Consider the following 27,738-nt stretch of genomic DNA (forward strand, 5'->3'; position numbering starts at 1 on the left):
TCTGTAATGATACCTAAGCGGTCCGACGTTTGACGGGGCTTCTGAAGGTGTCCACACCCTAATACCAGAGGCCGTGCCTCTTGCGGCTTTCCGCCTGACAGGTATATCGTTCCCAACCCACATCCTTTCTGTTGCTTGACCACGGGATGAAATATATGTCTCGAACGTTTGTATTGCGTCAGTCATGTTGAGTTCTTTGTTCTGCGTATCCGTTGAAAGTTATTAAGTGCCACGGGGTTCCATTAAAGAATGTGTGGAGCTGTCTTTCAAAATATTTCCACGGGGTGGGGGGGCTTGTTGCTGTTCGAGGTATAAAGTGCAGGACGCTTTAGGCGAAGCTGTCGGTGAGCTAAATTTGTTCTGATTGGTAGTGATGACGATGTCGCTGTAACTAGCTGTGACGGTTCATGTTTAGACGCGTTCACAGGAAGATGGGTGCAGATATAGAGTTGAGAGAATATAGTTCGACAACCCTAACACAGTCACTCCGCCGGGGAAATTATACTGCAGCGCCACCCAGATGCTGCCTACCGTTCTCCTATCATCGTAGAGCAGGTGCGCTTTGTCCCATGGTACCGGTATCGGCGCACTACTTGTCGCGACGTCGAGTGATGCGGCTGGAATATCGCAACCAATACGAACAAACGTAAGGCGGGACATAGATGTAGTGTTCTTTTAGGTTGAACGCTTGCGTCAGGTGGCGTCACTACTTTTGAGGTGGCAACAGGTAGTGTTTGGATCCCGGGATCCCTACTTACTTTCAGGTCCCGAAAATCTCGGGATTTCGGGATAATAAATTTCGGTTTTCCTGACAACGAACGGCAGGTGGTACGCGTAAAAAGTAAAGAACAAACTGTTACCGATCTTTGTTTTCAGGCGTCGCTTCCGCGAAAAATACCTGTTGCAATACCTGTCGGCCTGAAGCCGAACACACCGTTGACGACAAATGACAAACATCGTTCGCTGCTGGCCCAACTCACCACACAGCCCATAGCCTTGAACAAGAGCAAAGCATAAAGAGATGAAGTATCATTAAAACACCTACGGAAGTCGCAAGGAGTCTTTCGACCCGTGGGACTATACAAAATGTAGAAGCGGCATTACGCAGCGGCATTACGGCATTACGTGCTGAAGACTGGGAGGTGCTCGGTTCGAATCCTACCACTGCTTCAGATTTTTCCTAGGGTTTCCGACGTCTTTCCAGACGAAGGTCGGCACAGTTCCTTCTGTACTAACACCTCTGTGTAACCCACTCCTTGCTGCTGGCCTCTCTTCAACTGTTTACGTGTGTACGCCGCAGTTGCTTTGCCACAGTTGCTTTGTTGCACACAGTTGCCACAGTTTGTTTTGCCTTTCGTCATACGTACTTTGATTTGAGAGTAAAAAAAAAAAAAAAAAAAACAGTCTCGGATACTCCTTGCCAGAACATAGTAGTCACTGAGGAGCAACGAGAAGACAGAAGAGCAAAACACACATAAATCCGGGGTTTTAAAATCCTGAAATCCCGGGACTGTAAAAACGGCTAGAAATTCAGAACTTTATAGGAACTCTATTCACCGGTTGCTATAGTAACCGGTGAATAGGTCGCAATTCGTTTTGTTTAAATTGGTTGCACGAAAGCAAGGAATCTCTCACATGCTGTTCTTCAAGAAGATCACGTGACACTTTTGCCGCGCGTGTCTCGCTTATAAGTAACCCGGTGACCGTGTATTCCTTCCCTGATGGTCCGTCTTGACCGGAATGAGTCACGCGTACGTCAGAACCCTTGACTACTTAGTACTTTCTCCAGCACTCGAGGTGATTTGTTTATCAGTACACGAACCGCAATCACGATAGCTATCACGATTTCTACGCTTCTAGGCTGGTAATTTTATTAGGCATTTCACGCAGGTGACCCCACTTTCTCGCCTCTAAAGTGACGGCGACTTTTGACGTCCACTCGGCTGACCTCTGCCGCGCCGATGCCTTTCGTGATGCAACGCAGATCGAAAATCCAGGGCAGTGTTAGGTCCGTAATTGGTGCTCGTCAAATAACGCGGTCGTCGAGGGAGTGGTCGCGTGACCCGCACGAATAGTTGCCAAGTTCTAATACTTTTTACACTGTCAGTACGTTTTTGCCGGCGACAGCTGCGCCAGTGAGAAATGCTGGCGACGTTGTGAGATTGGGGGCAAAGAGCAAAAACAAAGCGACGCTTTGCACAAAAGAGCGACTACCGCAGAGATAGCGAGACAAACGCAGAAGACAATCGAGTCTTGTTGGTTGGGCGAAAAAGTTTTGCGTTTTGTCTGCGAGGCTCTTGTGATGGGAATGTCTGTCATATTGCCTTTTGATGGAAGCCGTTTGAATGGATTTGTCTTCTGCCGGGTTACGCGAGCAGCTTGTGCGATTGAGTTTTAACTGTTGGGTGATTTTTTTAAAGCCGTGCGCTGTATGGGTGACGGCACTGAGGTGCCCCCTAACTGTGTATTCACACGAGTGACATCCTTACGGAAGATTCTAGTGGGAGAAAAAGCGAAAACGCTGCTCACAGAGACGATGTTCCGTCCCGTGTTACGTTGAGCATTCACACGGTGCGAAATATCGGGAGTGGCGTACTGTGCACTTAGCAGACGACGCTTCGCAGACGACACCGTCAGCGCGTTTTCCTGTCGTCTGCTACGGAATATCTTGTGGCTGTGTCGCAGGATATTCCCCACGGCTAGCAGTGTACGTGAATACGGGACGTTGAGCGCTCGCGCTCAGAAAGCTATGACGTTTTTCGCGTCTTCCGCTTCTGCGGGGCATGTCGCTCGTGTGAACGTACTGTAAGAGTCGGAGAATCGGCGGGGAACAACGGTGTCCGGAACACCGGTGGCGTGCATATACTCACTATGTGTATTATGACGTAGAGACAGGAGTCCCTTTCAAAGCTGTGATAAGGCATCTGATCTCAAAGCGCAAGGACCCTGATCTAAGCCCTGCATGCTTAGTCGCAGCGAAGAGGATCGCTGTTTCAGTTGAGTAAACGTTCACAGTTAACAGTAGAAACGAATTCCGTTGGAGGAATATTTGGGTAGTACCATTCAGATACATTTTTTGGGCAAACACTTCGTATTCGCAGCAGCGAAATCCACATCGTCTAAGTATGTGAATCGCCTGCTAAAACGAGAGCGTCCGTTTCGCAGACGATTGTTTGCAAGTTATTGTGAAGTGCATTAGCAGACGACAGCGAAACGAAAGAGGTGATGGGCACGAGCAGACCATTAAGTGGTATTCGCTGCACGCTCTGAATAACAACCCTTATCGCTCGATCGGATCTGTGATGTTCTTGCACTGTTCCGCGGAATACTTTCATCCCCGATTTTGAAATCTTAATGGCCGTTCTGAGCCCCATTTCGCGTTGGTCGTCATGCGAGCGTCTTGGGTCATGAAACGTTATAAGAAGATCAGGGAAGCATCGCATTTGTGATGTCCAGGTTTCGCGATAGTAGTCTCGGTAAACCACCTCGTTGGAAGCGAGCAAGAGTTGCCCTCAAAGGAAAGTTTCGTTAAACAGACAATGAGGAAGTAAGGCACGCCCTGCGGCGGACAGAAGAAGATCGAAATTAATATCTCAGAAACCCGAGTTTTCAATTACGCACACGCCTTCATTTTCGTCGAGGCCTGCACGCCCAAAGAGCGAAATGGATGTATTCTCTCCTGTACGATGAAAGGATCCGTGGCAGGTGAAAAACAGTTGTCGCCTTATACACTTGCGGGGCACTGGCATATCGCTAGTGAGCGAATCATATCAGGATGTACCAGGTGCCGCAATTTGGAAGCTACTCATCGACCAGTTCACGCTTCTTGAATTTCGATTATACATTGTACTTCAGGTTATTTTATGATTTTAGTACGAGTGGTCACTTCCCACTGGAGATGCGTTCTTGCTAAAATTGTAAGTTCATCATCATTCTATTCGTTTCGATGGGAGCTGTGTGCTGTCGTGTTGCTGTCATGGTGGTGGTGGTGGTGATTGTGAAAGGGCTGGTCGTTGTCGGCCTCACAGATGTGGGCAACGTCATACAACTGACGCCCTCGGGAATGTGCGTCCTGGACCGATTTATATGGTCTGCTACGGCCTTATGTCCGCTTCTGCCAGTTCAAAATTCAAATTTCCACTATCCAATCATAAAGGAGATCGCGGATCTGTAGCGCCCCTAACGGATCATGCGGACGTGCATACAGGAGTTACCGATTGTGGTATGGTCAGTGCTCCTGCATAGGAGTTGCCGATTGTGGCATATGGTCAGTATAATCTAGTAGGTCGTGGTACTGACAGAGTAGATTCCTAACACCACCGCTAGGGGACGAAGTGTAATCGCATTACCTTATGTCCGGCTGCCCCGGACTTTCTCCCGTCCTTTCGTGACCGAGAAACCGAAACAAAAGGCCCTGACCTCCGTCTGCTTTACGCTTATTATCGGCGCTTCAGAACTTTCACCTTGTTCATCGTCGTCCAGGAAGTTAGGTGCCATCGGTGGCCATTGTGTTCACGGCGAACAAACCGTTTGACCCCACATTCCTCGGACGTGCAGTCCCTGACAGATGTAGTGGTGGTGGCGTTGTTGTTCTCTGTTGTCCGAGGTGCATCTCTTCACGCCTGTCACGCAAATGACGTGATTGAATCACTTTGACGAATGAATCGAAAGAAGAAAACGGACTGCTTGTAAAAACTATTCAGCCGTGGGAAAAAGACGAACGGGAGTCTTCTTCTGTAAAGGCTTTAAGGGCAGTGTAATGATAATTTTGTAGGCTGTTTTATTGTTTTGAACTGAGCGAATGGGAATACTGGACCATTTTACTGTGTAGGCCTATTTTTTGAAGAACGATCGATTATTGAAATATGAGTGAAGAAAAATAGCATACGCTCTTTGGCTGCACGTTGAACATGTGTTTATAAGTCCCAAACGTCGCCACACCAGCATTGGACAGCTGTTTCGGCCTTATTGGGCCTTCATCAGCAATGCGTAGGTGGGCGACGTTTGAGCGAGTGGCGTCGGAAGGTCACGTGGAACGTGATGTCCTCCCGTCAGGGTGAGTGAGTATTGAAATATGAGTGCCTGACTAGTAACTTATTAAAGGGAGTGATCTTAGAAAGGAACACTGCGTCATGATTTGAACAATTTCTTTTTATTTTCTTCATTCGCAAAATATCATAGCCATAGTACAACGCAGTACGACGCGAAGCACGAAGCAGCAACTGAACATCTAAGCCGTAATCGTGATAAAAAAAAAGAGAGAAAAAAAAAAAAACTACAGTAAGAAGAAAATAAATGCAAAATGACAGCGGGTAATGGTCGGTGACTTTTTCGGGGCGGGAACGGAACGCTTTCTTTGCCCTTCTTGATATGCCTTTATCGCCGGGCGTGTCAATAGACCTCACTCGTTGATTGAAAGTTTCCAAGATTCAGATTGGACGTGGAAGGCATCTTCCGATGGACCATTTGAGAGTCTGCAAACCTCGGTGTCTTTGTGCGGAGGTATGACGGAAGTTCGACTGGATCCTCGATGACGAAGGAAGAAGACGACGGGGGAAATTGCGTAAGAACGCATTCGATTCTGTTCGAGACATTCGGTCGCCATGCCTCATTGTAGCAAGGCGTTCGTCATCTCCGTCTTCGGAACCATCATTGCCATCTACTACGTCGTCACGTCTTCCCAGAAGCCCCGGTTGGTCTGCAGGGAAGGACCCTTTCGAAATTTCCTCCTCAGACGGTGCGCCTTCCTCTTCGAGCGCTTCCTTCCAACTGTCTGGTGCTTCTCCAGCAATGCTCAATCTCTCATGGCCCATCTGCTGCAGAAGAGGCAACCAGACATATCATACACGCGTCAGCTCCTCACTCTGTCCGATGGAGGTGTCTGCGCCCTGGACTGGCTGCCCGAGGAGAAGCCGCTTCCGTCGGATAGACCCACAATCATCCTGATGCCTGGTATAACGGGCGACAGTCAGGTACATAGTCTTGACCAAGTGGCCAGCGGATGTCGCAGGTTTAGCCTTCCGAAAGTCCGACACGCACCACCTGCGTGCCATAAGCCATAAGCAGCTTTTGTGCCCTCGCTGATTCTTGAGAAACCTAAGGGGCACCAGAACGGTGAAGGATGCACTGAGACAACTACCACAGGAATGGCCCCCAAATTGTTTCGACGGCGTTTCGTCATTGTTTGTAGGGATACCAACGTGGTGGTCTTCGTCCCTCTTCCTGTGCTGTGACTTAGTGCAGGAACAGTAGGATTCGAAAACGCGAACTGATTTATAAACCTTATCCCCTTTATTCCCTAATCCCCTGTACCCCTTTAATCTTTGTCCCTTTCAACGACTTACGCTCTTCGCACCACTGACCTTAGGCATCTCACTCCGTAGGCATACTACTTCAAGACACTCGTTCCCTTGATCCGGACGCTGCGTTGCCGGTGCGTGGTCTTCAATCATCGTGGTAACGGCGGCGTTCCCTTGAAGACACACCGCATGCTGTCCTGCCTGAGCACGGACGACTTGGCTGACGCCCTGGGTGCAATCAAGCGAGAGTACCCGTCCTCTCCGATCTTGGGTGTCGGGTACTCGCTCGGGGGAGTAGTACTCTCGCACTACCTCTCGCAGATGGGCGACGAGTCCCTGGTGGATGCGGCGCTCGCCATATCTACGCCGACCGATATTCAGGCTGCGACGGACAATTTGCATAAGGTACGGGAACATGCATGAACGAAAATAAAACCTTGTACGAGAATGAACTCTGCGCCACCTGGAGTTCGGTCTTCTAAGTAGCACGTTGACTTTAGCCATAGGCCCATGAAGTAGCCTATCGTAAGAACATCTTTGCCTTCCTTTTAATTTTGTCTTTTGCCTTTCCCTGGCAAAGGTGGGACCCAACCTCATCGTCAACCACTACCTCGCACGCTACCTCGTCGACCTCGTCAAGCGAAACCGCGACGTCATAGAGGGAAAATTGGACATCGCTCCCGTGACCCAGTGCTGGACCGTTAAGGAATACGACGCATGTTGTACCGCCCCGCTCCTGGGCTTTCCAACCGTAGAAGCCTACTACAGGGCGTCTTGTCTGAACGGAAAGTTGGGCACGGTGCGTCGACCCCTGCTCTTTCTCACGGCAACCGACGACATATTCGTTCCCCAGGAAGCGATGCCCGTCCACGAGATCGTAGAGACGTATTTCGTCGCGGCGGTCCTGTTGCCACGTGGGGGTCATCTTGGTTTCGTCGATGGCTTGCTCTTGCCGACGCCGCCGTTTTATTCGGAACGTTTTGCGGCGAGGTTCATTAAGGCCCTGTTGGAGTATGCGATGAGGAATAACCTGAAAGATTTGCCGATCGATAATGTCGCTCTGGACTGGGGCGAAAGGGAAGAGATGGCTGTGCAAGTATAATACGTCGACGGTGAGACGAACGGATGGACGACCGACAAAATTGTTTGAATGATAGTGGCAACCAATATGAAGCGTATTTGGTGTACTTTGCAATGGAGGAATAGAATTATTCTTTTGATGCACCTTGGACTCATTGTCAATTGCCGTAGATGTCTGTGCAGAACCATGAAAAGTACAAGCGTCTGGACGTAGTGCCGCAATAAGTGCTGGACCACCATCCGCTCAGTGTCCTCAGTCCGCAAAAAAAAAGAAAAAAAAAAGAAAAAAACATAGCCGAGACAGGTGTAGCAGCCGGAAAGGATCGAAGCCGAGACCAGAATGAATTGGGCGCGGTCACGCGCGATGGTCAGAGCGATGGGGACGATTGCGATCGGTGATCTTCCTCAATACCTACGCCCATAACATAAAAACCCGAGGCTGGGGGGACAAAAAACAACTGTGTTGTCTTTTTTTTTGTCCCCCAGTCTCGAGTTTATGGATCTATACCACCAGCTCGCTCGCTGCCTCTCTATCCTCTCTATACCTATACCGTACGCTACCGATTCAACGCTAGCTTTTGTTCTCGCGGTGAGGCAGAACCCACAAAGAGGATGACCAAGAATAGTGTTATTTGTGTGTTGTCCTATCACTTTCGCGTGAGACTGGAATGGACTTTGCATAAAATGCCGCAATGCTGAATGATTTGTTTACCTTTGCGGCAAGCCGGTCGCCACTTGTATTTCCCTACTGCACATATATATCGTCTTGCCGCTAGCTATCAGCCGTCAACGACCTGTGAATATGAGAAATAGAAGGCGGCCAGAAAAAAGGCGAAATCGGGAACGATTTCGCTTTCGTCCCACGGAACTGTCCCACGGAGGACGGTGTTTGGCGAATACTTTCTCCGACCAGGTATTGCAGCCGACGCGATCGTGTACACCTGTTTAGTGCATGGCCGCCGTGTAATTTTAGAAGGTATAGCGTGGACGGCGCGCCAGACAGAAACGAGATTGTCGTGATGTTTTTTATTCCTCATGAATGAAAGCTGCCAGCACGCCACATCCAATCGGCTTTTCAATGCCCGTCAAGTGCGGAAGTTCCAGCGAATCTCGTTTCGTAGCCAAAGCAGGAAAAGAATAATTCCAAGGCCAAGGCGAGAGGTGCTGATTGCTGTATTTGCAGTGTTGGAAGCGGGACTTATCGGTGTATATTTGGATGGGAATACTTCCCACATATGTGCATATTTTTAGCATTTTAAAGCACGTGTGTGTTTAAACAGTGTGACTGTGCCCTCATACAAGCAAGCGCTCTGACTAACACAAAACGATGTACATATTTGGGCACTGACGAAAAACGGTGATGGACAAGTTGGATAAGCGTGCGTATTCGCCACGACAATTTTCGTTCGCACGAGTAAGTGTTCGCGACATTGTGTTGCACGTACGTTCAAAATGGCGAGCTCATGAGACAATCGAAAATAAGCAAGTCCAGCCCGGTCTTGGTCTCTTCGGTTGCTTAATGTGACACTCTGACTGTGAAGTTGTATAACCAGTGTGACCGACGTTCGAACAACATATGTTCGAGACTATGTATAATCATACAAGCGTTTGGACCAAACAATGTTGTCCAACAAGAATTGTATAACCAGTGTGACAGAGCCCTATACATGCGCCATACACGTTTGAATACATGTTCGGGCAAGCGCGTGTGCGCAAGCGTGTCTTCTGTCATGCCTCAACCTCCTTCCCAACTTGCTTAACCCGGGTTGGTTTATCGAGTTGCGCAAGAAGCAACCCAGCAGTTTTACTCCATAATGCAGGCACAAGTGACGCAAACACAAAACTGACAAGAAGAGTTTATGAATGCATTATTATTTCTTGATAGGCAGAGTTTATGAGTGCATTATTTCTTCCGTTCGGTTATTTCACTTAGTCGCTCGAGTATTGAATAGAATTAGTTGACCTCTTCGCCTACTTCTTCGTAGTCTTCATCGAACTCTATCCTTCGACCTTCTTCCTTCTTAGCCAGGGTCACGTAGATCTGGTCCAGTGTGGTGTTTCTCAACAGGAGGTCGAGAAGGTTGAGCTTCTTCCGCAGGAACTCCACCATGGAAAACATCTGGCTCCACGTGAGGCCAATATTCGGAAGGTGATACTCTAAATGGCCCTGCAATGGAAACCAGGCTTCGTAACCATTGCCTTTCTCCGTGGCTCGGCTGTGTTGACTGGCTTGCCACTCTCAGGTTCTAAGACGCGCAATATGGTCACATACCTCGTAGGACTCCTGGAGCTTAATGGCCGGAAACGTGCTTTCTATGGTCTTCAGGACCTTCTTCATATAGTCCTCGTCTTCGCGGTATTCCATGTGGGTCTTGACGGTTAACGTGTAGCCCTGTGCAAACTTCGCTTTGAGGTGAGGAATGGTGCCGATGCACTGAATCTGCCCGTCCATCATGATAATGATGCGCTCACAGAGTTCCTCGCACTCCTCTATACTGCAGGACAAGACGGCTCCTTGTACAGTCCGTTTTGAGTTCCGCGGAGATTCTTACCTGTGCGAAGACATGATGATGGCAGTGTTAGCGTAGGTCTGTAGGCTTCTCAGGGAGTGCCACAGCTTTTGACGTGAAAGGACGTCCACCCCCGTGGTCGGTTCGTCGAGGATCACGATGGGCGGCAGTCCTATCAGCGCAAGACCCAGAGAAAGTTTCCGCTTGCTGCCACCGTTGTAGGTCTCGATTTGGTCGTACATGATTTTCTCCAGGTCCACAATGCGAAGGAACTGGATCACTACCTGCGTGCAAAGCTAATGTCAGGATATACATAATGCACGGGCTGTCTGACGGACATTCTGAATGAAATCTTGGAAATAGTAATTGAATATGCAAGGAACGCGACCGGGACCTTGCTTTTGCTTATGTTTCTTTTGCCTCTCGATTGAGGCTACAACGCGGCAAGCGCGTATTGACAATAGCTAACGATGTCTGAAACCCCTTAGCCAACCCCCTTTCTTGACCCTGGTTCTCTAGGAAGCTGAATCGAACATGTATATGGTAGATATCGCTGCAGATTCTAATTCACTTTTGGTAGCCCATTCACATTTCTGTTCCCGTTCACACTCGCACAAAAATCCACATCACTGTTATTTTGATCTCGATCCGGAAGCACATCATTCCATAGGTCAGGTTATGCGTGAGACACTTGCATGTCTCGCTTCATCAGTCTTGCTTTGGAGATGCCGCTTCTACAACTGTTCTTGCACACACCAAGAGGCATAAAATGCGACTGTACCTGTGAAATGATGCGCTCCGGAATGCCGCGCAACCTGGCGAACAAAAGCATCATTTCCCAGGCGCTGAGTTGCTCCAAGAAACCGTCGTGTTCCGGGCAGTAACCGATGTTGCTCTTCCAGTCCCTGATGCTGCCTCGGAGCGAAGTGACGCCGTTCGGGGTGTTGATGAGAGCCTGGCCCTTATCCGCGGACAGGTCTCCCGTTAGCAAGCGGAACACTGTCGTCTTGCCTGCTCCATAGCCGCCCAAAATGCCCAAGATCTCGCCGTGTTTCACCACGAAGCTGATATTGCTTACCACGTACTGCTTACGGTGTTTCTGCGAAGGAACACATTAACGTCGTGGGATGTCCAAAGATACCACTGACAAGACCGGTAGCAGTGAATAGGCCAGCTGACCTTGGAAAGCTCGAGCACCCCCATCATTTCGGCGTCGAATTTTCGGCTCGTAACTAGGTCTCTGGCACGATCCTCTTCTCCCTTAACATCTTCGTCCACTTCGCCCGCCGCGGCCTGCTTGCGGCTGACCTTGGTGCGAACGTACGTTCGCAACTGGCCAAAGCTTCCGGAGTCGAAATACGTGAGGACGGCAAAGAAGAGAACAGCCTCGGCGATCATGTAACTAGTGGATGATGACATGTTGAACTGTGACTCGATGACTGGTATCCTCGTGCGGTTGTTCTTTGGGCTGTTGAAGTGTGGACAACATTCGGACGCGAATTCGCTCTTCAGCTCCACGTCTTGTGCAGTAGAAGTGGTACCTGCACCATAAACTGTGTTGATAATCGCTGGATTTCGCTTAGAATGTGCCGGCGTGAGTGTGGCAGTCAAGTCGTGATATACATGAACCGTCAGGCAAAATATTTCCTTGGGGAAGCGGACATTTTTCTGCTTGCAAGAGTGTATACACAGCACCAGCAATGGGAGCGTTAAGTAGGCGACCCGGTGAGCGACTGTTTCAGACAACACTCACTTAAACGCGACACAAGCGCGACTCTCGCTCCCGGGAGTGAGAGATTCCGAGCCGCTTTTCGCGCACCAGTTTTATTGCGGTCATTTCAGTGCATAGGAGGGACAAGCGGCCCGCTGCAGATTTTCCGTGACGTACTTCCTGTTGAGCAACGGCGCGGGACGACCTCCGAAGTGTGGGCTGGGAGCAAGATACGGACTTTCGTGGACAACTTGCACACGGACATCGGCTGTTATTCGCGGGAAATGCGGTGCTTTACTGCGGACATCTTCACACCAGCATGCAACCAACTTCTCAGTAAACAGCTTCTAACGCGTCTGTAAGTAACTAAGCAAACGTGTCCTCCGTCAGTGCACTGCATGAGCAGACAATCAGCGCGCGAGCAGGGTAGCGTTCCGAAGGTGCTTTTTGCTGTTTAGTGGCCGCTCCTGGTGTGTCGCACCCCCGATTTGAGTGCGCCAAAAGGACGCCTACTTAACGCACCCAATGTCTCCCCGATTCTTCTCGCGTGCTGTGACTGGTTTTATCGATTGCAGAAGACCTGCTACGGTAAGGGAGCAGGGCGACCGGCCGACTGCTTTGTCAGATGCGGGACGGGCGGCGCCAAATACAACGACAAAAAGAATTAAAAACGGGCGGGCGTCACCATTGGACGGAAGACGTGACGTCGGAGACTGGCAGCTAATAGAAACAGTTTCTCTGGCCCGCGAGATTCAATGCTCTCCTGCTGACCAGCGCTCCTCCTTTTTGCTTGAATATGTATCTTAGGGCCTTATAATCATAATTTCCAGAGTTTTTTTTTAGCCCTTTTAGTCTTACGCGGCAGACATACCTTCGCGGACACAGATGTATCTGTACTCTTCGGTGATGTGCGATTCGCATAGCGTCCTGATCATCATGTATTTGGCGCTGCTCAGGAAGGAGTGGACCAACGCGTATGGTGGATTGAGGTTCATAATTGGAGTGACGCTATCGATCCATGCGGCGATCCTCTTCCACCCTGAAGTCTCTAAGGTGTCCTTCAGGATAAACAGGGCAGCAGTCAGCCCGCCTGCGTGAAAGTTTAACGTGAAGGCGTAGCGCGCAGAAGATAGCGCAGAGCTAAGAAATTTATTCAGAAATTTATTTAAATTTCTAGACGCGCTCCTATACGACGTAGCAAACCTCTGTTTTGTACGGAAAACCACCAGTTGCGTAATTTCATACGCCTAGGGATTGTTTGAAAATATTATTTTGATGGCCTGCTTATATCGATTGCCTCTCGTCAAGCTATTGTTATGAGCAGAATGAATGATATAAGGAGGCTCGTACCATTGTGCTTATGACGATAGCTCGATTTTCGACGTTTTTCGAATGCTCCCGTCGTCTATCACAGTCGGCATCTTTCGAGACGAGTCTCCCGCCAAAGAATTGTACTTACTACTAAAAAAGGTGGCAGCACATATGAGGCAGAACATGGTTGCTTTAGACTGTGTCATGAAGGACAGGATGTACGTCAGTGGTATTGTGCACGCTCCGTACGCCATGAAGATGAAGACTATGCTAGCTGTAAGAAATGAACAGTCGAGCACATTGTTGACCTCCTGCATATTGGTAGTCCAGTGTGAATGTATTAGTTTAGTATTAATTTTGGACCTCCGCCTCTCAGACTGGGTCCGTACCTGAACATGTCCTTCCGCGAACATGGTATGACAACGTTTAGGTGATAGAGGTTGTGAGAACACTTACATATCATCCGTTTCGTAAATTTGGGAAACAGGAAGGCAAAGACGGGAACCATTCCTCCGACGGCTAACATGTAGAAGAGATAGTCGAAGATGAAGTTCGCGAACCAGTACGTCCTGCTGGAAAGGCCAGTCATCAGTTGGAGGTGCTTGGACTGGGTGACGCGGTCGACGACGGGAAAGATGCCGTACGTGGTGGTCATGATGGCAAGGGAAGCGGAGAACAGAGTTATCTGTATCATTAGGTTCTGCGTAGCCTGGTCGCTGTGGACGTCAAACACGTGCGACACACTAGCGGTGGTAGGGGCGATGCGCACGGTCACCTGCATAGATGAGTGGATTCCCACCAAAGCCTTGTAACCTACTTATGGAGCACGCGTCCACGCCATACCTTGATGTCCGTGTTGGCTTCGTTGCCGACGTTGCGCAAAAGGGCAGTGTGTACGAGGTTCATAGAGATGACCGCAGTATGGAAGGCCTCGCCGGAATACCAGGCCACTGCCACCATACCGTCCGTGGAGCTGTTGTAGAACTGGGCCCCCACAAGGAACTGCGTGTACTGGTTCATATCTTGGCTGCCCAGCTCGATCAGGTATTCGGGAATGTCGCGGATGTTGATGACGTCATAGGCCTTCTCCTCGATCAGAGTTAAGTAGCTCCGCTTGGCCAGCAGGCTCATGGAATCGTCAGTGGACATGATGGCTTTCCATTTGCGGGTATCTTCGTACAGATGGGTGAGACTGTAATCGACTTCTGTGTCTGTGCTGCTCTGAGTCTTCGTCCTGTGCACAACGAGGGAAACGTTGTCTCATCTGCTCTCTGTAGGGTATCCTCTCTGAAATTTCTCTGTCGAAAGCTTAGCTGTGGCGGAGATGCCCCCCCAGCCCGCAGTGAACGAATGCTCAAAAGACGCGTTAAGGGCAACCTCCATGGAGCGAATGTACAGCGAAAAACCTGCGAACTTCGCTCAGCGTCGGACGCCTTGCGCGAGGCGTCAAAAATGTGAGCGTTTGCCGCCGATCTGCCTATGCCAGATATTTTCGCCCTGCGTCCGCGATTCCGGAAGCGTCAACTGCAGATGAACCAATCAAAGTGCTCTTCCGCTACGAATCAACGCCAGATCGTCTGCACGTGGTCGTCTGCTCTCGTGAATCATCGTCATCGCCCTCTTCTTGCAACTGGATGCTGTCGTCTGCTCGCTGTTTCGCCAACTCCATCGTTAGAACGTGAGGCATTCTCTGCCAAAAAACATGTTTTCCTTTCGCAGTAGTGAATATACCTTTCGGTACGTTACTGGGCGCATCTTTTCAGACAGTTGTTGGATTTAGTTGCAAAATTTGTGACATAAAATGCACTTTTTCGAGCAACTGATTTCACTAAGCTTTCACCTTGTACCCTGGCAACAGTGACATCACAGCATGACTTCCCGGCGCCGTCCGCTGATTTTTCGCTCCATGGAGCTGGTGCCGGCGAACAACTGGCGTCGGAACGCGCGTGGCAGTCTGCCGCGCGAACTTCGTTGCAAAAATTCGCTCCATGGAGGTTGCCCTTTAAGGAAGGATCCACGAAGGCATTAGAAACTCACGTGGTGCGGAGCACGCGCTGGCTTAGGAATATAAGGCAGGGGAAGACTATTCCTACAACAGGGAGGTGCCACTGCTTGTATGTGTACTGGAGCCGCTTGGTAAGGAGAGCCCGCGTCTGTTGAACGACCGAGGCACGAGGAGCCTTCTGATTGCACAGAGCAATGACACTTTGGAAGTCCGCTTCTTCCAGAGGTACGGTTGATGAGGTAGTGTCCTCGCTGTTTTCCTTCACCCGACATATGTGCTGTTCGGCCATTTCGTTCGCAATCCTCAGAGAGAACAGACATTTTAATGAATGTTTGCGTATATCACTGCTACGCAGAGCCGTCCATGGACCGTTCCCATCACAAGGAAGTTTGCAGGTATTAGAACTAGACTAGGGTCACAACTAAGGTACGGTTCCTTACTTGATATAGACGTCTTCCATAGTGGTGACACCAACAGTCATGGCTATGATTCCAAGCTTTGCCTGGAACCGTTCGAGGACCTTGAACATCTCCACGAAACCCTCGGACGTGGACACCCCGAGCGACAGGCGAAGAACTCCACTAAAATCTGCGGCGATCTGAACACTTCCGATGTAGGACCTAGTTACCAACAGAATGGCTTCGACATTGCACGCCTTCTGACGCTTCTTGATCATCAGGTGATAGCCCGTGCCTAGGGAGCATGCAGTGTTGCTTACTCGGAAGTCGCTTTAGCAACATCGTAATGGCAGTAGTGGCGCCCCCAATGCCAATCGTTAGACAATAGCCCACCGAACTGTTTCTTTAGGAAAGCGGGTGAACCGCAGCAGCGAATGCCGCCGTCAGCAATGATAGCGATACGATCGGCAAGTACATCAGCCTCCTCCATGTCCTGAGTGGTGATAAGGATGGTGCTGGAACTGCGAAGCTTTTGAATCAGTTCCCACACTTCGTGACGGCTAATGATGTCGAGGCCAGCAGTCGGTTCGTCCAGTATGAGGACCTTAAATCAAACGGTCATCTATGAGAATTGCCACCTATGGCTCTGGAAGACAGCAGCAAGGGCGCTAGCCAAGCGTATAGTTACCTTAGGCTCCGCAATGGCTGACATCGCTATGCACAGCTTGCGTTTGACAGATACAGTCATATTCCTCGGGTAAAACTTCAGGGCCTCCGTGAGACGCAGCTGCTTGACGAGGATGTCCGTCTGTTCTGTCAACAAGTCCAGTGGCAAACCTTGCATCTGCAAGTTTTACCCCACTGTGATCATAATTGATTTTACCAGTTCATTACCAAAGCGAGAAAGAAAAGCAGTGCCTCGAAAATGACTTATTCCAGTGACTTATACGGTTTTCCCGAGTATCGATACACGACGCGATCCAGAAACCCACTACAACGTGTCAAATACTGTCGCGCGCACTGCGTATTCGTAAGTTCGAGAGTTGCGATACAAAGCCCCAAATGTTGCTTGATTTGAAGGGGATCTTACCTTGCCGAAGTAATAGAGATGTTCCTGCAGGGTGAGTTCATCGTACAGGCAGTTCTTTTGCATGCAGATGCAGACATTAAAGAGAGCGTCTATATGCTGAGTGAGTAGGTCGAAGCCCTCGATAACTGCGGTGCCAGATGATGGACGCGTCAAGCCTATCAAAGAGTGTCCAGGGATGGTGTGAAATTATCGATGCCCCAACAGCAGGAATGTTTTTTTTTTCATTACCCCCTAACATTTCAGCCAGCGTAGACTTTCCGGACCCGCTATGACCTAGTAGCACGAAGACCTGGTTCTGGTACAGACGCATTGTCACGTGGTCCACCACGAGCTTTCGGTGGTATTTCTGCAAGAAAATTTATCAGCAGAATTTAGTTCCTTTACTTTTGTTCAGGTAATAGCACAGTGTCCAGCGCGTCGAAATGACGACCCAGGGGGTATCGGCTACCTCGCTGAACTAACCTTACATATGGCTGAAGTTTCCACAACCAAGAGGAGATGTCTAGGTTCCTCTTCAAAGTGTCCTTCGGCAAGTTCCTCGCTCTCTTTGTCGGACTTACTTTCTTGCGATGGCACGTATTCCGTCTCCGGTGGAATCCAGTAACTCCGCTAAACGCGAAAAACGCGTAGTTATTGGAGAGCTTGGTAACCATTAGGTATACTCAGCGGACAATGAGCACTAGCTGCTCAATATAACGTGGTCAACGTGGTTTCGGCATGCCGTAGACTCCCATCGTTTTGCGTTCACGGTAGCCCGTATTCGACTGACACCAGACGGCCCTTACCATGAAAGGAAAATAGACGGGTAACGGAGCAGTGGTTGTCCATGGTAGAACCACCTCCAAGTACCAGATGAGGATGGGACAGAAGATTGAAAAGGCGGCCAACGATAGCATGAGCTCGAAGGCATTCACGTTGTCCTTGTTCAGGGCGTAAGTGTAGATCTTTTGCCACTCGAAGTTCTGGTCTGAAATGAGTGACACGCCGGCGAAGAATATTCTTGCACATCGTGCGCTGCCAAATGTCGGAAATGTCGTTGTGCTCACTCGTACTTGACCTACCGTATGATTTGTAGAGTTCAGAGATGCGAAAAATGTAGTAGAGGCCGTGTATGGGAATCGTGGCAGTGTAGAGCTTGTATTTCCGGTCCATCTTGCAATAGAGAGATACCGACCGTTTGACCCAGTGGAACGCAATGAAAGGAGCGAAGAATGTCGCAGTCCACAGGAACATAGCGAACGCAGTCCCGTAACTCGCTGCAAAGTCAGAATGCGTCATGGGACACACCCGTTGGGGAAGGTTTATACCGGTCCGAGATCGACGATCGGACGATATCTTACCGGCAGTGAAGAAAAGAGAGATGACCATAGCCAGAAGAATGTAGCCCGAGGAGAAGAGAACCATGGAGTAGTAGATGATGGACGGGTCCGTGCGGAAGAGGAAAGGGACGCCGGATTCCCCTTCCACTTTGGTCATGACACCAAGAATGGCTAAACAGCCCAGGAGCCACATGCACATGTTGGCCGCATACACGCCGAACCAGAAACGGGTACGGGTCAGTCCCAGGAGACGCGTCAGACCCTGGACAGGGTGCACAATAGAGTAGTTTTCTAGTGCGTCGACTGTTCATCGTCAACATCTCGGGAGCTACTCGCACCGTATGAGGTAAAGCTGGGGAGGGGAATGTGTCCTACATGGATCGACGATTATGGAGTGTCCGTTTCTCGTATCCTCCTGAGCGTGATATTGATGCGGACTTGAACCGCAAGCACCGCTCCGCGTCTGAGGGAGTGATGCGGCAGCCTGTGGATAAGTGACCTTAAGGAGCCCGATCTTCAACTTGTTGTTATCCCATAACGCGCGCGCCCGTAAAACGCATCACTTAGGCCAGCGATTCCCCACGAGCTCATGTACGAGCCTACCACTCGGGGCCCACTGGCGTCCGATTGAGGCGGGACTGGTCCTTACGTTTTCAGTTGTCCCACCAGCCTCTCGGACGGAGTTTCGTCCCACTTCGGCTGCAAGGAGCTTCGAATGGAACTGCTGGAACGGATCAACGTGTTGGCTAACGAGCCATTCCCATATCGAAACTTAAGCACGCTCGCGTTTTACAAATCAAGCTGCCTCAGTTGGAATTTGGTGTAGTCTTAATGATTGATCGTGGTTTATTGATCATTACCAATCATTGCGGTGCCGACATTCATGGCGAAATTGCAAATTTAGCGCAGAGGGCAGTACTAGAGTTTCCGTTCATGCCTGCAGTAGCGGAGACGCACTGAAAGTAATACATTCAAATCAAAGTCACGCATGTGCGCGCTAGGTGGTACGTAAAGTACAGAGAAAAATAACGGCACAGGGTGCAGGCGAAATCCCCTCAACCCGGATGTCCCGCTTCAGGGTCTGAGGAATATGGTCGCTTTACACTAAAGACAGCTCGTAGTTCTCTCGATGCAGTTAGGCTGCCCAGCACATCCGGCCCACTGGGACGCGTATTCCATAATCCTCGATCGGGACTCATGCAGAAGTACACCATCTCCTCTACAAGGTGGATCTTGAACGAACGGGGTAAAATATTCACCTGCATACCGCTGGCCCTTTCATCTACGACTCTGGCGACGACGACGCAGAAGGGAACCATGAAGGAAAAATAGAGACGCAAGGTGATCAAGAACATGAGGTTCTCGGCATCCTCATGGTACGTCGGGAAGGGGAACTGACGACGTCGCACTTTCAATGGCATGAACTCGCTCTTTTGACCCGTTGCCATCTCGTAGTACTTCTTCACGTGGGCCATTTCCACCACCGCTTGTACTGCCGTCACTCGCATGCTTATCACTGGAACAATACAGTGCAAGGTGCACAGTTACTCAAAACGGTGGTTCACTGCCCATAGCGCCTCGGAAGGCGAAGTGCTTGCAGACCCGTCTACTTATAGTAACTCAGGGTTGCGGATTGGGGCCACCAATTCCATTCCAATTCCATTCCGAGGAATGGAGATTCCATTCCTTTCAATTCCTCGGAATGAAAAAGTATGGTCAATTCCCACTCCTGGAATGGGCTTGGCAACCCCATTCCATTCCGTTAATTCCACCAATAAAAGAAAAGGGACCGGTAATCGTACTGGCTAGCCCAGCAGCCACCGGGGCGCCCAGACCATTCCAATTCCATTCCATTCCTAGAACAGTTTCCCATTCCATTCCAATTCCATTCCATTCCTAGAACAGTTTCCCATTCCATTCCAATTCCATTCCTACTTCCATTCCCATTCCATTCCCAGAACAGTTTCCGCTATTCCATTCCAATTCCATTCCTGCGAAAAACTGCCTACTTCGATTCCCATTCCATTCCTAGAACAGTTTCCGCTATTCCATTCCAATTCCATTCCGAGCTGTGATAAATCTGGAATCATTCCGGAAACATTCCAACTCCGGAGTGGCAACTCCTCAACCCTGGTATGCGCCATCTAGGATAAACTTGTAAAAACCTAGTCGCTAATACTAACCGTCCTGAATCTCCGAGGGACCCGATTTGGTGTTTTCCTTTTGCCGCTGTTGGAAGTGGTATATGCCCGAAGACAGTATGATCATGTAGTCCATGAAGGTGGATACAGCTCCTTCGTGCGAACCCTGCCTGTCCTTGAAGTAGATACCCAACGCGTTGTCCGTGATGTTTGGAGATGTGAACAGGTTCACAAGGTCCGACTCCTCGGGAATCAGATGAATTGCTGGGCGACAACACAGACGATATACAGAATAGCTTATTAATAATAAAAAAGGCATACATGATAACATTGAATGCTACGTCTCTGTCCCTAGAGGATCATATCCAGGACATACGTGTTCCTTGAGCGGCTCTCTGGATCTCTTTGCACATGTTGCGGGTGTAATCACTGTCTGGTCCGATGTAGATGGTATCGAACTTGATGTCTTCCATGTCGGGGGTGAAGACTGGGTAGATGATGCTGTTGACGAAGGACGAAGAGTCCGTCTTTGACTTCAGATCTTCAATGAAGATGAAGGGCACCAGAGGGATCAAGATTTCGATGAGGGACACGAGAGGACGGCGCCGCATTCGCTTGGCGTACAGCAGGCGCCACACAACGGAGGAGACCTGAACGACGCTGTCCATGCCAGGTCGCGTCCGTGACGATGAGCAAGGTGAACTATGAACGCAAGCGGGCGACCAACAGCCTGTAAGATTAGAAGAACGTTGATCTGTTTGTAAAGCTGTCTACAAGTAGTCAGGGTGAAGGAGCCAATTCAAAATACCGGTGATGGCAAGCAGATGAAGAACAGTCTAGGATGAAGAACAAGTCCGAAGTTCAAGTCGAAGGACAACAAATAGGTTGGAATGCTCGACGAGTAATAACGAATGCACGAGAATCCTGCACGAACAGTGCATATGCTGCTGTATGGTGGACACCTCTTTTTCGTCCTCCCAGGAACTGCGTTACCAAAGGAGCGTTGACAGAGACACTAATATTGTTAGCAGTATTAAGAAAATCACTTTTGGAATTGACATGTGTGTATGTTGCAGCATGTGACGCGCACTAATGTGCTTGTGTTTCCTCTGTGTAAACCTGAGTAGAACGATAAGTCATGGAAAATGGGAAAGACAAAGATATTACCGGATTGCTCCAGGCGCTCATGATCCTGCAGTGAGGCGCTGTATGGCCGTCACACTGCCAATTGAAGGTTTAGTAAGAAGATTGAGTGTGAGCCTTGAAGATCGCGTTGGAAAGCGATATAGCATGTCACTATAGCAATCAGGGTGTCGAACCGCAAGAAATACGGGTTCGGTTCGGGTTCTCGTTGCTTGGATTTCGTTCCGGTTGAGTTCTGGTTCGGCTGCGCCAAAAATGGCACCGGTTCGCAAACCGGTTCGGAGCTGCGAGCCGGTTCAACGCTTCCGTTTTATATCTCCCATAAAACTGATTTTATCAGGAAATGCGTGGCTAATAGCTTACTGCCGGTGCCTGCATTGACGTTTTTTGTTGACAGGTACTTCCTTTAGAGGGAGAGAAAAGAGAATAGCATCCACGCCGATGAAGCGGTGTGGTCTTGCTGCTTTCTGTTTCCAAAATTGCTTGCTTCACACGCACAGTGCCAGCAAGATAGCCAAATAAGATGGACAACATTTTACATAGACGACGGTACTGAGCCAGCACACTGCATTCGCAAAGTGATTCGATCTGAAACCGTACTGAAGCATGTCGGAAATAAGTCTGCAAGCCTTGCTCTGTCCGAGGTCACAGCAGTGTAACAGTTAATCCACAACACAAAGGCATGTGTCACGACGCAATTCCACTACCAGTAAGTAGGACTACATTTATTTTTCAAACCGCCATCAATCAAACAGGCGCCGTTCAGCGTACGCTCCTTCTCCACTTCTCATGTTTCTGACTGCTCTTGGGAAGAGAAATGTTGTGTGTCACATATTGTTCCTATACAGCCGCCTACTCCATTCCTGATTCATTCGGTGGACAATGGCAGGCCACTAACCTTCCAGAAAATACAGCGGTTGCTAGCAGGGGACGGCCGGGACGTTTGCTTGAAAACACAGCATTTGACAAGCGTCCACGCGTGGCGCCTCCGCTCTGAAGAGCAGACGCCGCAGCGCGTGCGTGGGGTGCTAGCCGCGGCGCTCACAAGGACAACTGCGCTTCGACGTGAAAGACGCTGAAAGCATACTTACTATAAGTCTTCGTTTGACTGCTACTGGTGAGAAATTGCGAAATCCATGATATGAAAACCAACGTATCCCCGTTCTTATGCTGACTACTTTTATGCGCGAACCAGTTAGTTATAATTTTTCCGGTTTTGCTCCGGTTCGGGTTTAACAGTCTCTTAAAAATTTCGGTTCGGGTACGGTTTTCGGTTAGAGTTCGGTTCGACACCCTGATCGCAATACTCGCCGTGTGCTTGGCAGCCAGACGACGTCGTGTCTTGCTGGTTAAAGAGAAGCGATGCATAGTCCTTCACACAGCCTTGACCGGTCCGTCCTATGAAGATGTCTGCTGCTTACGAAAGAGTGACTGGAAAGAACACAGCAAGTGTCTGACGCCTGCTCTAGTTCGTTTTGAATAATTATTTTTCCTTATTCTCCGTGCTTATGGGCGCCGACAGAACCTAAGACTTCCGTGTTTCGACAGTAGGGAACCTACTGAGGTCTTAGCAACACACCGGACGCAACCCTCTACAGCAACATTGCAGAGTTGCCTTAAAGGGACTATCGCATCCTGAAACGACAGAGCTGCCCGATTCGACTTTGCCCGGCGCATGCATATGCCGTGCATTATATCAAATTGCACAGAAACTACTTCACTAATTCGGGAGTAAAACGGCGCTATGGTTTCGGATACGATAGTCCCATTAATGCCTATACTGTGCTGCCCATGCCATCCGCACTGTATTACGATATGAACATCCTTCCATACTGAAAGCTCATGTTGATGACTCTGGCAATTTTTTTTTCTCCATTTGCGAGACACTACAGACATAAAGCAAAGCGACGAGATAATAGATAAGCACTTTATCATCCTGCATCAAAGACCAGACGCCGAAGGCGTAACGGTGGCCTTTGCGGGGCTTTCCGCTCCATGGTGTCCAGTTATGACCGCTTCCTTGCGCGTGAAACTGAGGTAGATTTGTTCCAGGGAAGTATCCACGATGTAGAAGTCTTGCAGCTTGAAAATTTTTTTAATTTGGGCCATACGCGTGAACATTTCGCTCCAGGGTAAAGTGGCGTCGCTCATGCGAAACTCCAGGAGGCCCTAGACAGGAAATTGCACCGGGTAACGCACTAGAAGAGCTGCAGAACGGCTCTTCCTTACCTCATAAGAGTGAATGAGCTGCGCCATTGGGAAGTAGGCCTTCAGCACCTGCACCACCTCTCGTTGATAAATAGCGTCCTGCTTCTTGTCCGGATAGCATTTCACCGTTATAGTAAAGCCCTTGCCGAATTTCTGTTTGAGATGAGGCAGAGAGCCCAGGCATCGAAGCTTGCCCCCTCCCAAGATTGCGATGCGGTTGCAGAGGAATTCGACTTCACTCATGCTGCATAAAATTAAAGATTAATCATTCGAGGTGTGTGTCTCAGATGGTTGCGTTCGTAGAGGGCCAGCGGAGGAGCTATAGGAGCCTTTCCATCTGTAGACCACAGTTAGCCTACCATCCTGTGCTACCAGGCGCATGTACCCCGTACTGGAAGTCCCCTTTGACAACAAGGGAGACATTCAGGACCTAGCAGAAGATCAGCATAATCGCAATCTGTCCGTACCTATGTGAAGTTAAAACGATGGCGATGTTGGATTCCTTCTGCAACGCGGAGATATAGTTCACGATGCGTTTGCGCGCAGTAGCGTCGATTCCGACGTACGGTTCGTCCAGAAGCAGAACTCTCGGCAAGCCAACTATAGCCATGCACAAAGACAACTTGCGTCGGTTGCCAGCACTGCGTCCGAGAAAAAGGCTACGTTATAGATGCACACGAATAATTTCACAGTGTTCCCGGTGAAGTTGCTGAAAGCAAGCGTCCATGGCCACAACGCGTGGAAGAAAAGACGTACCTATATGTTCCGACGAGATGATCGGCGATCTCGTTGAGATGGAAGCTGTCGAGAAGAATGTCGATATAGTCACCGGCAGCCACAGAAATGCCGCGTAATCTACAAAAAAGAACCAACGCCTCCGTGCCAGTGAGCATGTCCAGTACTCCGTCCCTCTGCGGGCAGTAGCCTAAGTAGCTTTGAAACTGAAACACAGATCATGAATGCTATAGCCTGTAGGGCATGTAGCACGAGAATGTTGCACCTTACGCGACGTAAAAATAACTATGCGAGTATGCCTGTGAGAACAGTTCGTTACCTTCTGCGTATCCCGAAGTACAGAGTAAGTCTCAATGACCGCGTCTCCGTCGCTGGGATACACCTCGCCGGTCAGTATTCGAAACGTGGTCGTTTTTCCGGCACCGTTGACTCCAAGCAGGCCAAAACATTCTCCCTTGCGCAGGGTGAAGCTCAAGCCATTCAGCACTTGGGTGGGGTTGATGTAGTAGCTGTAGGTCTTGAAGAGATTATACACCACCATGGCTGTCGAGATAGGGGATGTCTCGTAGCCGGTGCGGAGGATCTGCGCGAGCTTGTCTTCTTCAGCGATATCGCTGTCTTCCTTCTGTACATGCAGAGAACGCCGCGTTGTTAAAGTGCCGGGATGCTATTTCTGATCCACCGTCGCTTAACGACTCGATACGCAAAACATAAATTATGTCAATATTACGGATTCTCCAGAAGTGTGGGATGTCTGCCGCACTATCACGTTGGAAGACCGCATGGTATAGAGGAGAGAGGGAGGTGATGTTTGTGGAAGGTGCGCACGCTCTGCTGCAGACTGCTCAAGAGGAGGTGCAAGGGGAGGTGAAGAGAGATGGAGGTGGTGATGGTTGTACAGGAGAGGGAGTGGTTCACGAGCGGCGGCTCGGTGCACAAAGGGGTGATGAAGAGAGGAAGGGGAAGATGGTGGTCGTACAGGAGAGGGAGTGGTTCACGAGCGGCGGCTCGGTGCACGAAGAGGAGGTGAAGAGAGAGAAGGGGAAGGTGGGGGGGGGGATGGCTGTACAGGAGAGGGAGTGGTTCACAGCAACTCTTGCTCTGGGATTCGGGTAGTCCCTCGAGAACTACCCGCCAAGCATGCGGGCGTCCCTCAGTAGCCTTTATTGGGTTGTTCCCCGAACCACGGTGAAGGATCGGTGAAGTTAACACCCACTGAATGACAAATTATGTAGCAGTACTTCAAAGGGTCATACTGGCTGGTTGTTATCTTCTATACAGTCATCGAGTTTGCGATGCATTCCTGCGTTCATGCGCTTTGGGGTAACTTACACGGGCTGGTGGGCCGGCATTCTTGATTTTCGGCGGGCTTTGTGAGCCCACTTGCTTTTCCCCTTGTCCAAACGATATTCTTCGCAGTTGCCGTGCGAGCTGGGATTCCACGAAGACGAGGATTATAAAAAGAACCAGACCTTCCACGGCCAGCGTACACATTTCGTAGTAGCCGGAGTAAGAGCTCGCACTGAAGGGTTCGATTATGGCATCCATGCGTTCGTTGTAGGAAGCTACGAGGAGAAAATAAAGGGACATTTTGAATAGATCGTATCCGAAAGCAGATCCAGACCGGGAAATATGACGGCCATTTACCGTTGCAGCATAGCTGTAAGGAGTGCCTGTGCGCGATGCCGCTTCCATGGCAAACGCGTTCGAGCTGCTCGCCGCCTTTGCTGCAAATGTAGTTTTCGTTGATGATTTCCAACATCTTGATCATTCCACGCGTGTAAGCGTAGGAAGGTATGAGACGAAGCAAGTACTTGATGGCTGGCAGTAGTAGTAGCAGACCACCGGTTGCGGATTCCGCTGCTTCGTGTAGGAAGGTTGCAGCCAGGGACCCTGAAGCAGCTGCGCGTGAAACATGACGCTATTACAGACATCACAAATGGTGCACAAACTGATTGCAGCAATGCGGTGTATCAACGGAGTTGCCGATCAATCTGTTATGCGCAGAAAGTGTAGCGTGCTGTGAAAGAGCGACAATGAAGCAGTGCTGCTTAGCTCTGCAGCTACAATGACAGAATATACGTGAACATCTTTTCCTTTCGCTCTAGATATGTATGTGGTACCACCAGGAACAGCAGCGCTGTGCTCCGTCCAGACTCTACCTACAGCGTAACCTCCACTTCAGCAGGACAAGTCAACTCCTACAGGTCAACGCTGCCCACAATACGCTACGCAAGTAGGTCAGCCTTCCGCGCAGCCCCTCAGCTTTTCCCTTTCCCCTGGTGCACGAAGAACGGTCTCATTGGATCGCTCTCAAATTAGGTACCACAACAAGTGCACGTGAAGTCGACGTTGCTTCATATTTTTGGCCGTAGTGTTGTGGGCCGTCTGCGAATACTCTCTTATTGCTACTTTCAGAGTGGATAGACGCTTTGTCACGTGCTTTCTCTGACCTTTTCTTTGTCTCATGCGCAGAGACTTACTGTCGTAGCGCATTATAAAGACGTCCGTAATTGGCTTAGGTGGGCCCATGATGGCTCCGAGTCAATATGTAGTGCGCCTGCATCCTTTAAAATGTTGCTTGCGCATTGACCATGTCGTGAAAACGCTCGTCGGAGAACACCCGTGCATACTTTAAGAGCAAACTCGTAAAATACTACTCGCGCTACCTAAACTTGTGGACCGGCTCTCCCGTCTGCCTAGCGCCCGCCACCTTATCTTAAAGGCTGGTTTAGAGTTCGACGGAGCGGGGCGTAACGACGCGCATCGCCAGAGCATCGCGAGCCACCGCCGGTGAGTTTATAGTTGGACGACACTCGGCGAAGCACGGCGCGGCGGCAACGGGAGATACCTCAGCCGCCGTCAGGGGGCGGTAACCAGCGGGCTGTGCACGGCACAGGGGTGACACAAACCCGCCATTGTTGTAACTACCCTCAAGCGGGTACTTTTGGCAAAACTGCCATCCTGTCCTTGTCGCACGTCATAGAAAACGTAATTTTGAGGTCATGTGACTTTGTTTACATGTCGTTTCGTCGCATACCGACATATTTTCGTCATCATAAAGCCAAGAGATGAACGTATTTTGCCAGCCTAAACTATGTGGTGCTTCTTCCGCAACATGGTAGCCAATTTTTCCTTAGTACATCGCATCGGCTCAGGGGGTCTTAACGCGCGGTCGTTATCACATCTTCGGAGGCCGTCAACAGTACGAGGCCTTCTGTGGCGTTTTACTTCGAGATTATCGGATAAAAATAATTACCGTGATCGAAAGACATCGAAAACGTCGCGCAGAAACAACCACCCGCATTGTTTACAAACGGTTTGGCCGCCGATCACGGGCGCCGCCATCTTTAAGGTCACGTGTGCCTTGACGTTTGCTGTGACGCGCGACCAGGACCTGTCCAGGATGCATTGCGTTCGCCCAGCGCACTTTCGTCTACGGAGCAATACATTGCATGCCACCCCTGTGGTGCACGGCGTGGGCTCCTGTGGACTCGCATTTCCTAATATGGCGTCGCCCATTAAGCTTTTAATCGAAGTTGTTGAGGAACATCCGTGCCTATATAATACACGACAGATGGACTATAGAGACAAGCAAAAGAGGGAGAACAGCTGGGTATAGACGTGTCTTTCTTCTTCAATTCAGTGTATGCGGTGTGCAAGTGCGTCTCTGCGCATGAGAGGAGGCAGTGAGAGGGAAGAGGGAGGGCGCCGCCGTAGCCAATGGGGCGTCCCGACTGGAGTAACTGGGAGAGGAGATATGCGCAGAACGCTTGGTTACTACAGAG

General features: G+C 49.8%; 2 protein-coding genes across 2 annotated transcripts in view; one reads left to right on the forward strand and one right to left on the reverse strand.

The window, feature by feature from the left end:
• The first annotated feature begins 5,549 nt into the window (after positions 1 to 5,549).
• On the forward strand, positions 5,550 to 7,523 carry LOC135390862 (phospholipase ABHD3-like). The gene is made up of 3 exons (XM_064620809.1): positions 5,550 to 5,972; positions 6,384 to 6,704; positions 6,880 to 7,523. Exons 1-3 carry the CDS (start codon positions 5,604 to 5,606, stop codon positions 7,399 to 7,401), a joined length of 1,212 nt encoding a protein of 403 aa, XP_064476879.1. The 5' UTR covers positions 5,550 to 5,603; the 3' UTR covers positions 7,402 to 7,523.
• Positions 7,524 to 9,230: 1,707 nt separating this feature from the next.
• Positions 9,231 to 27,738, reverse strand: part of LOC135390539 (uncharacterized) — a 30,206-nt gene continuing 11,698 nt past the window's right edge. The window contains exons 12-40 of the mRNA XM_064620234.1: positions 25,598 to 25,852; positions 25,283 to 25,515; positions 24,270 to 24,575; positions 23,972 to 24,156; positions 23,683 to 23,856; positions 23,237 to 23,459; positions 22,957 to 23,176; positions 20,241 to 20,594; positions 19,907 to 20,128; positions 18,983 to 19,239; positions 17,745 to 17,985; positions 17,466 to 17,660; positions 17,190 to 17,371; positions 16,867 to 17,013; positions 16,633 to 16,750; positions 16,405 to 16,559; positions 16,003 to 16,158; positions 15,708 to 15,918; positions 15,357 to 15,609; positions 14,949 to 15,218; positions 13,755 to 14,145; positions 13,368 to 13,686; positions 13,060 to 13,185; positions 12,472 to 12,690; positions 11,069 to 11,430; positions 10,671 to 10,988; positions 9,932 to 10,173; positions 9,652 to 9,874; positions 9,231 to 9,546 (exon numbers count right to left, since the gene is read on the reverse strand). Of these exons, the coding sequence (XP_064476304.1) occupies positions 9,334 to 9,546; positions 9,652 to 9,874; positions 9,932 to 10,173; positions 10,671 to 10,988; positions 11,069 to 11,430; positions 12,472 to 12,690; positions 13,060 to 13,185; positions 13,368 to 13,686; positions 13,755 to 14,145; positions 14,949 to 15,218; positions 15,357 to 15,609; positions 15,708 to 15,918; positions 16,003 to 16,158; positions 16,405 to 16,559; positions 16,633 to 16,750; positions 16,867 to 17,013; positions 17,190 to 17,371; positions 17,466 to 17,660; positions 17,745 to 17,985; positions 18,983 to 19,239; positions 19,907 to 20,128; positions 20,241 to 20,594; positions 22,957 to 23,176; positions 23,237 to 23,459; positions 23,683 to 23,856; positions 23,972 to 24,156; positions 24,270 to 24,575; positions 25,283 to 25,515; positions 25,598 to 25,852 (6,770 nt within the window). The 3' untranslated portion in view covers positions 9,231 to 9,333. The remainder of the gene's footprint in view (positions 9,547 to 9,651; positions 9,875 to 9,931; positions 10,174 to 10,670; positions 10,989 to 11,068; positions 11,431 to 12,471; positions 12,691 to 13,059; positions 13,186 to 13,367; positions 13,687 to 13,754; positions 14,146 to 14,948; positions 15,219 to 15,356; positions 15,610 to 15,707; positions 15,919 to 16,002; positions 16,159 to 16,404; positions 16,560 to 16,632; positions 16,751 to 16,866; positions 17,014 to 17,189; positions 17,372 to 17,465; positions 17,661 to 17,744; positions 17,986 to 18,982; positions 19,240 to 19,906; positions 20,129 to 20,240; positions 20,595 to 22,956; positions 23,177 to 23,236; positions 23,460 to 23,682; positions 23,857 to 23,971; positions 24,157 to 24,269; positions 24,576 to 25,282; positions 25,516 to 25,597; positions 25,853 to 27,738) is intronic.

The sequence above is a fragment of the Ornithodoros turicata genome, chromosome 4 (assembly GCF_037126465.1).
Source record: "Ornithodoros turicata isolate Travis chromosome 4, ASM3712646v1, whole genome shotgun sequence".
Taxonomy (NCBI): Eukaryota; Metazoa; Arthropoda; class Arachnida; order Ixodida; family Argasidae; genus Ornithodoros; species Ornithodoros turicata.

Excerpts from the sequence above, each read along its gene's own strand:
- LOC135390862 (XM_064620809.1), top strand. The coding sequence starts at position 5,604 with ATGCCTCATTGTAGCAAGGCGTTCGTCATCTCCGTCTTCGGAACCATC. Across the intron at positions 5,973-6,383 it reads GTATAACGGGCGACAGTCAG|GCATACTACTTCAAGACACT; the intron begins GTACATAGTCTT and ends CTCACTCCGTAG. Across the intron at positions 6,705-6,879 it reads CGACGGACAATTTGCATAAG|GTGGGACCCAACCTCATCGT; the intron begins GTACGGGAACAT and ends TCCCTGGCAAAG.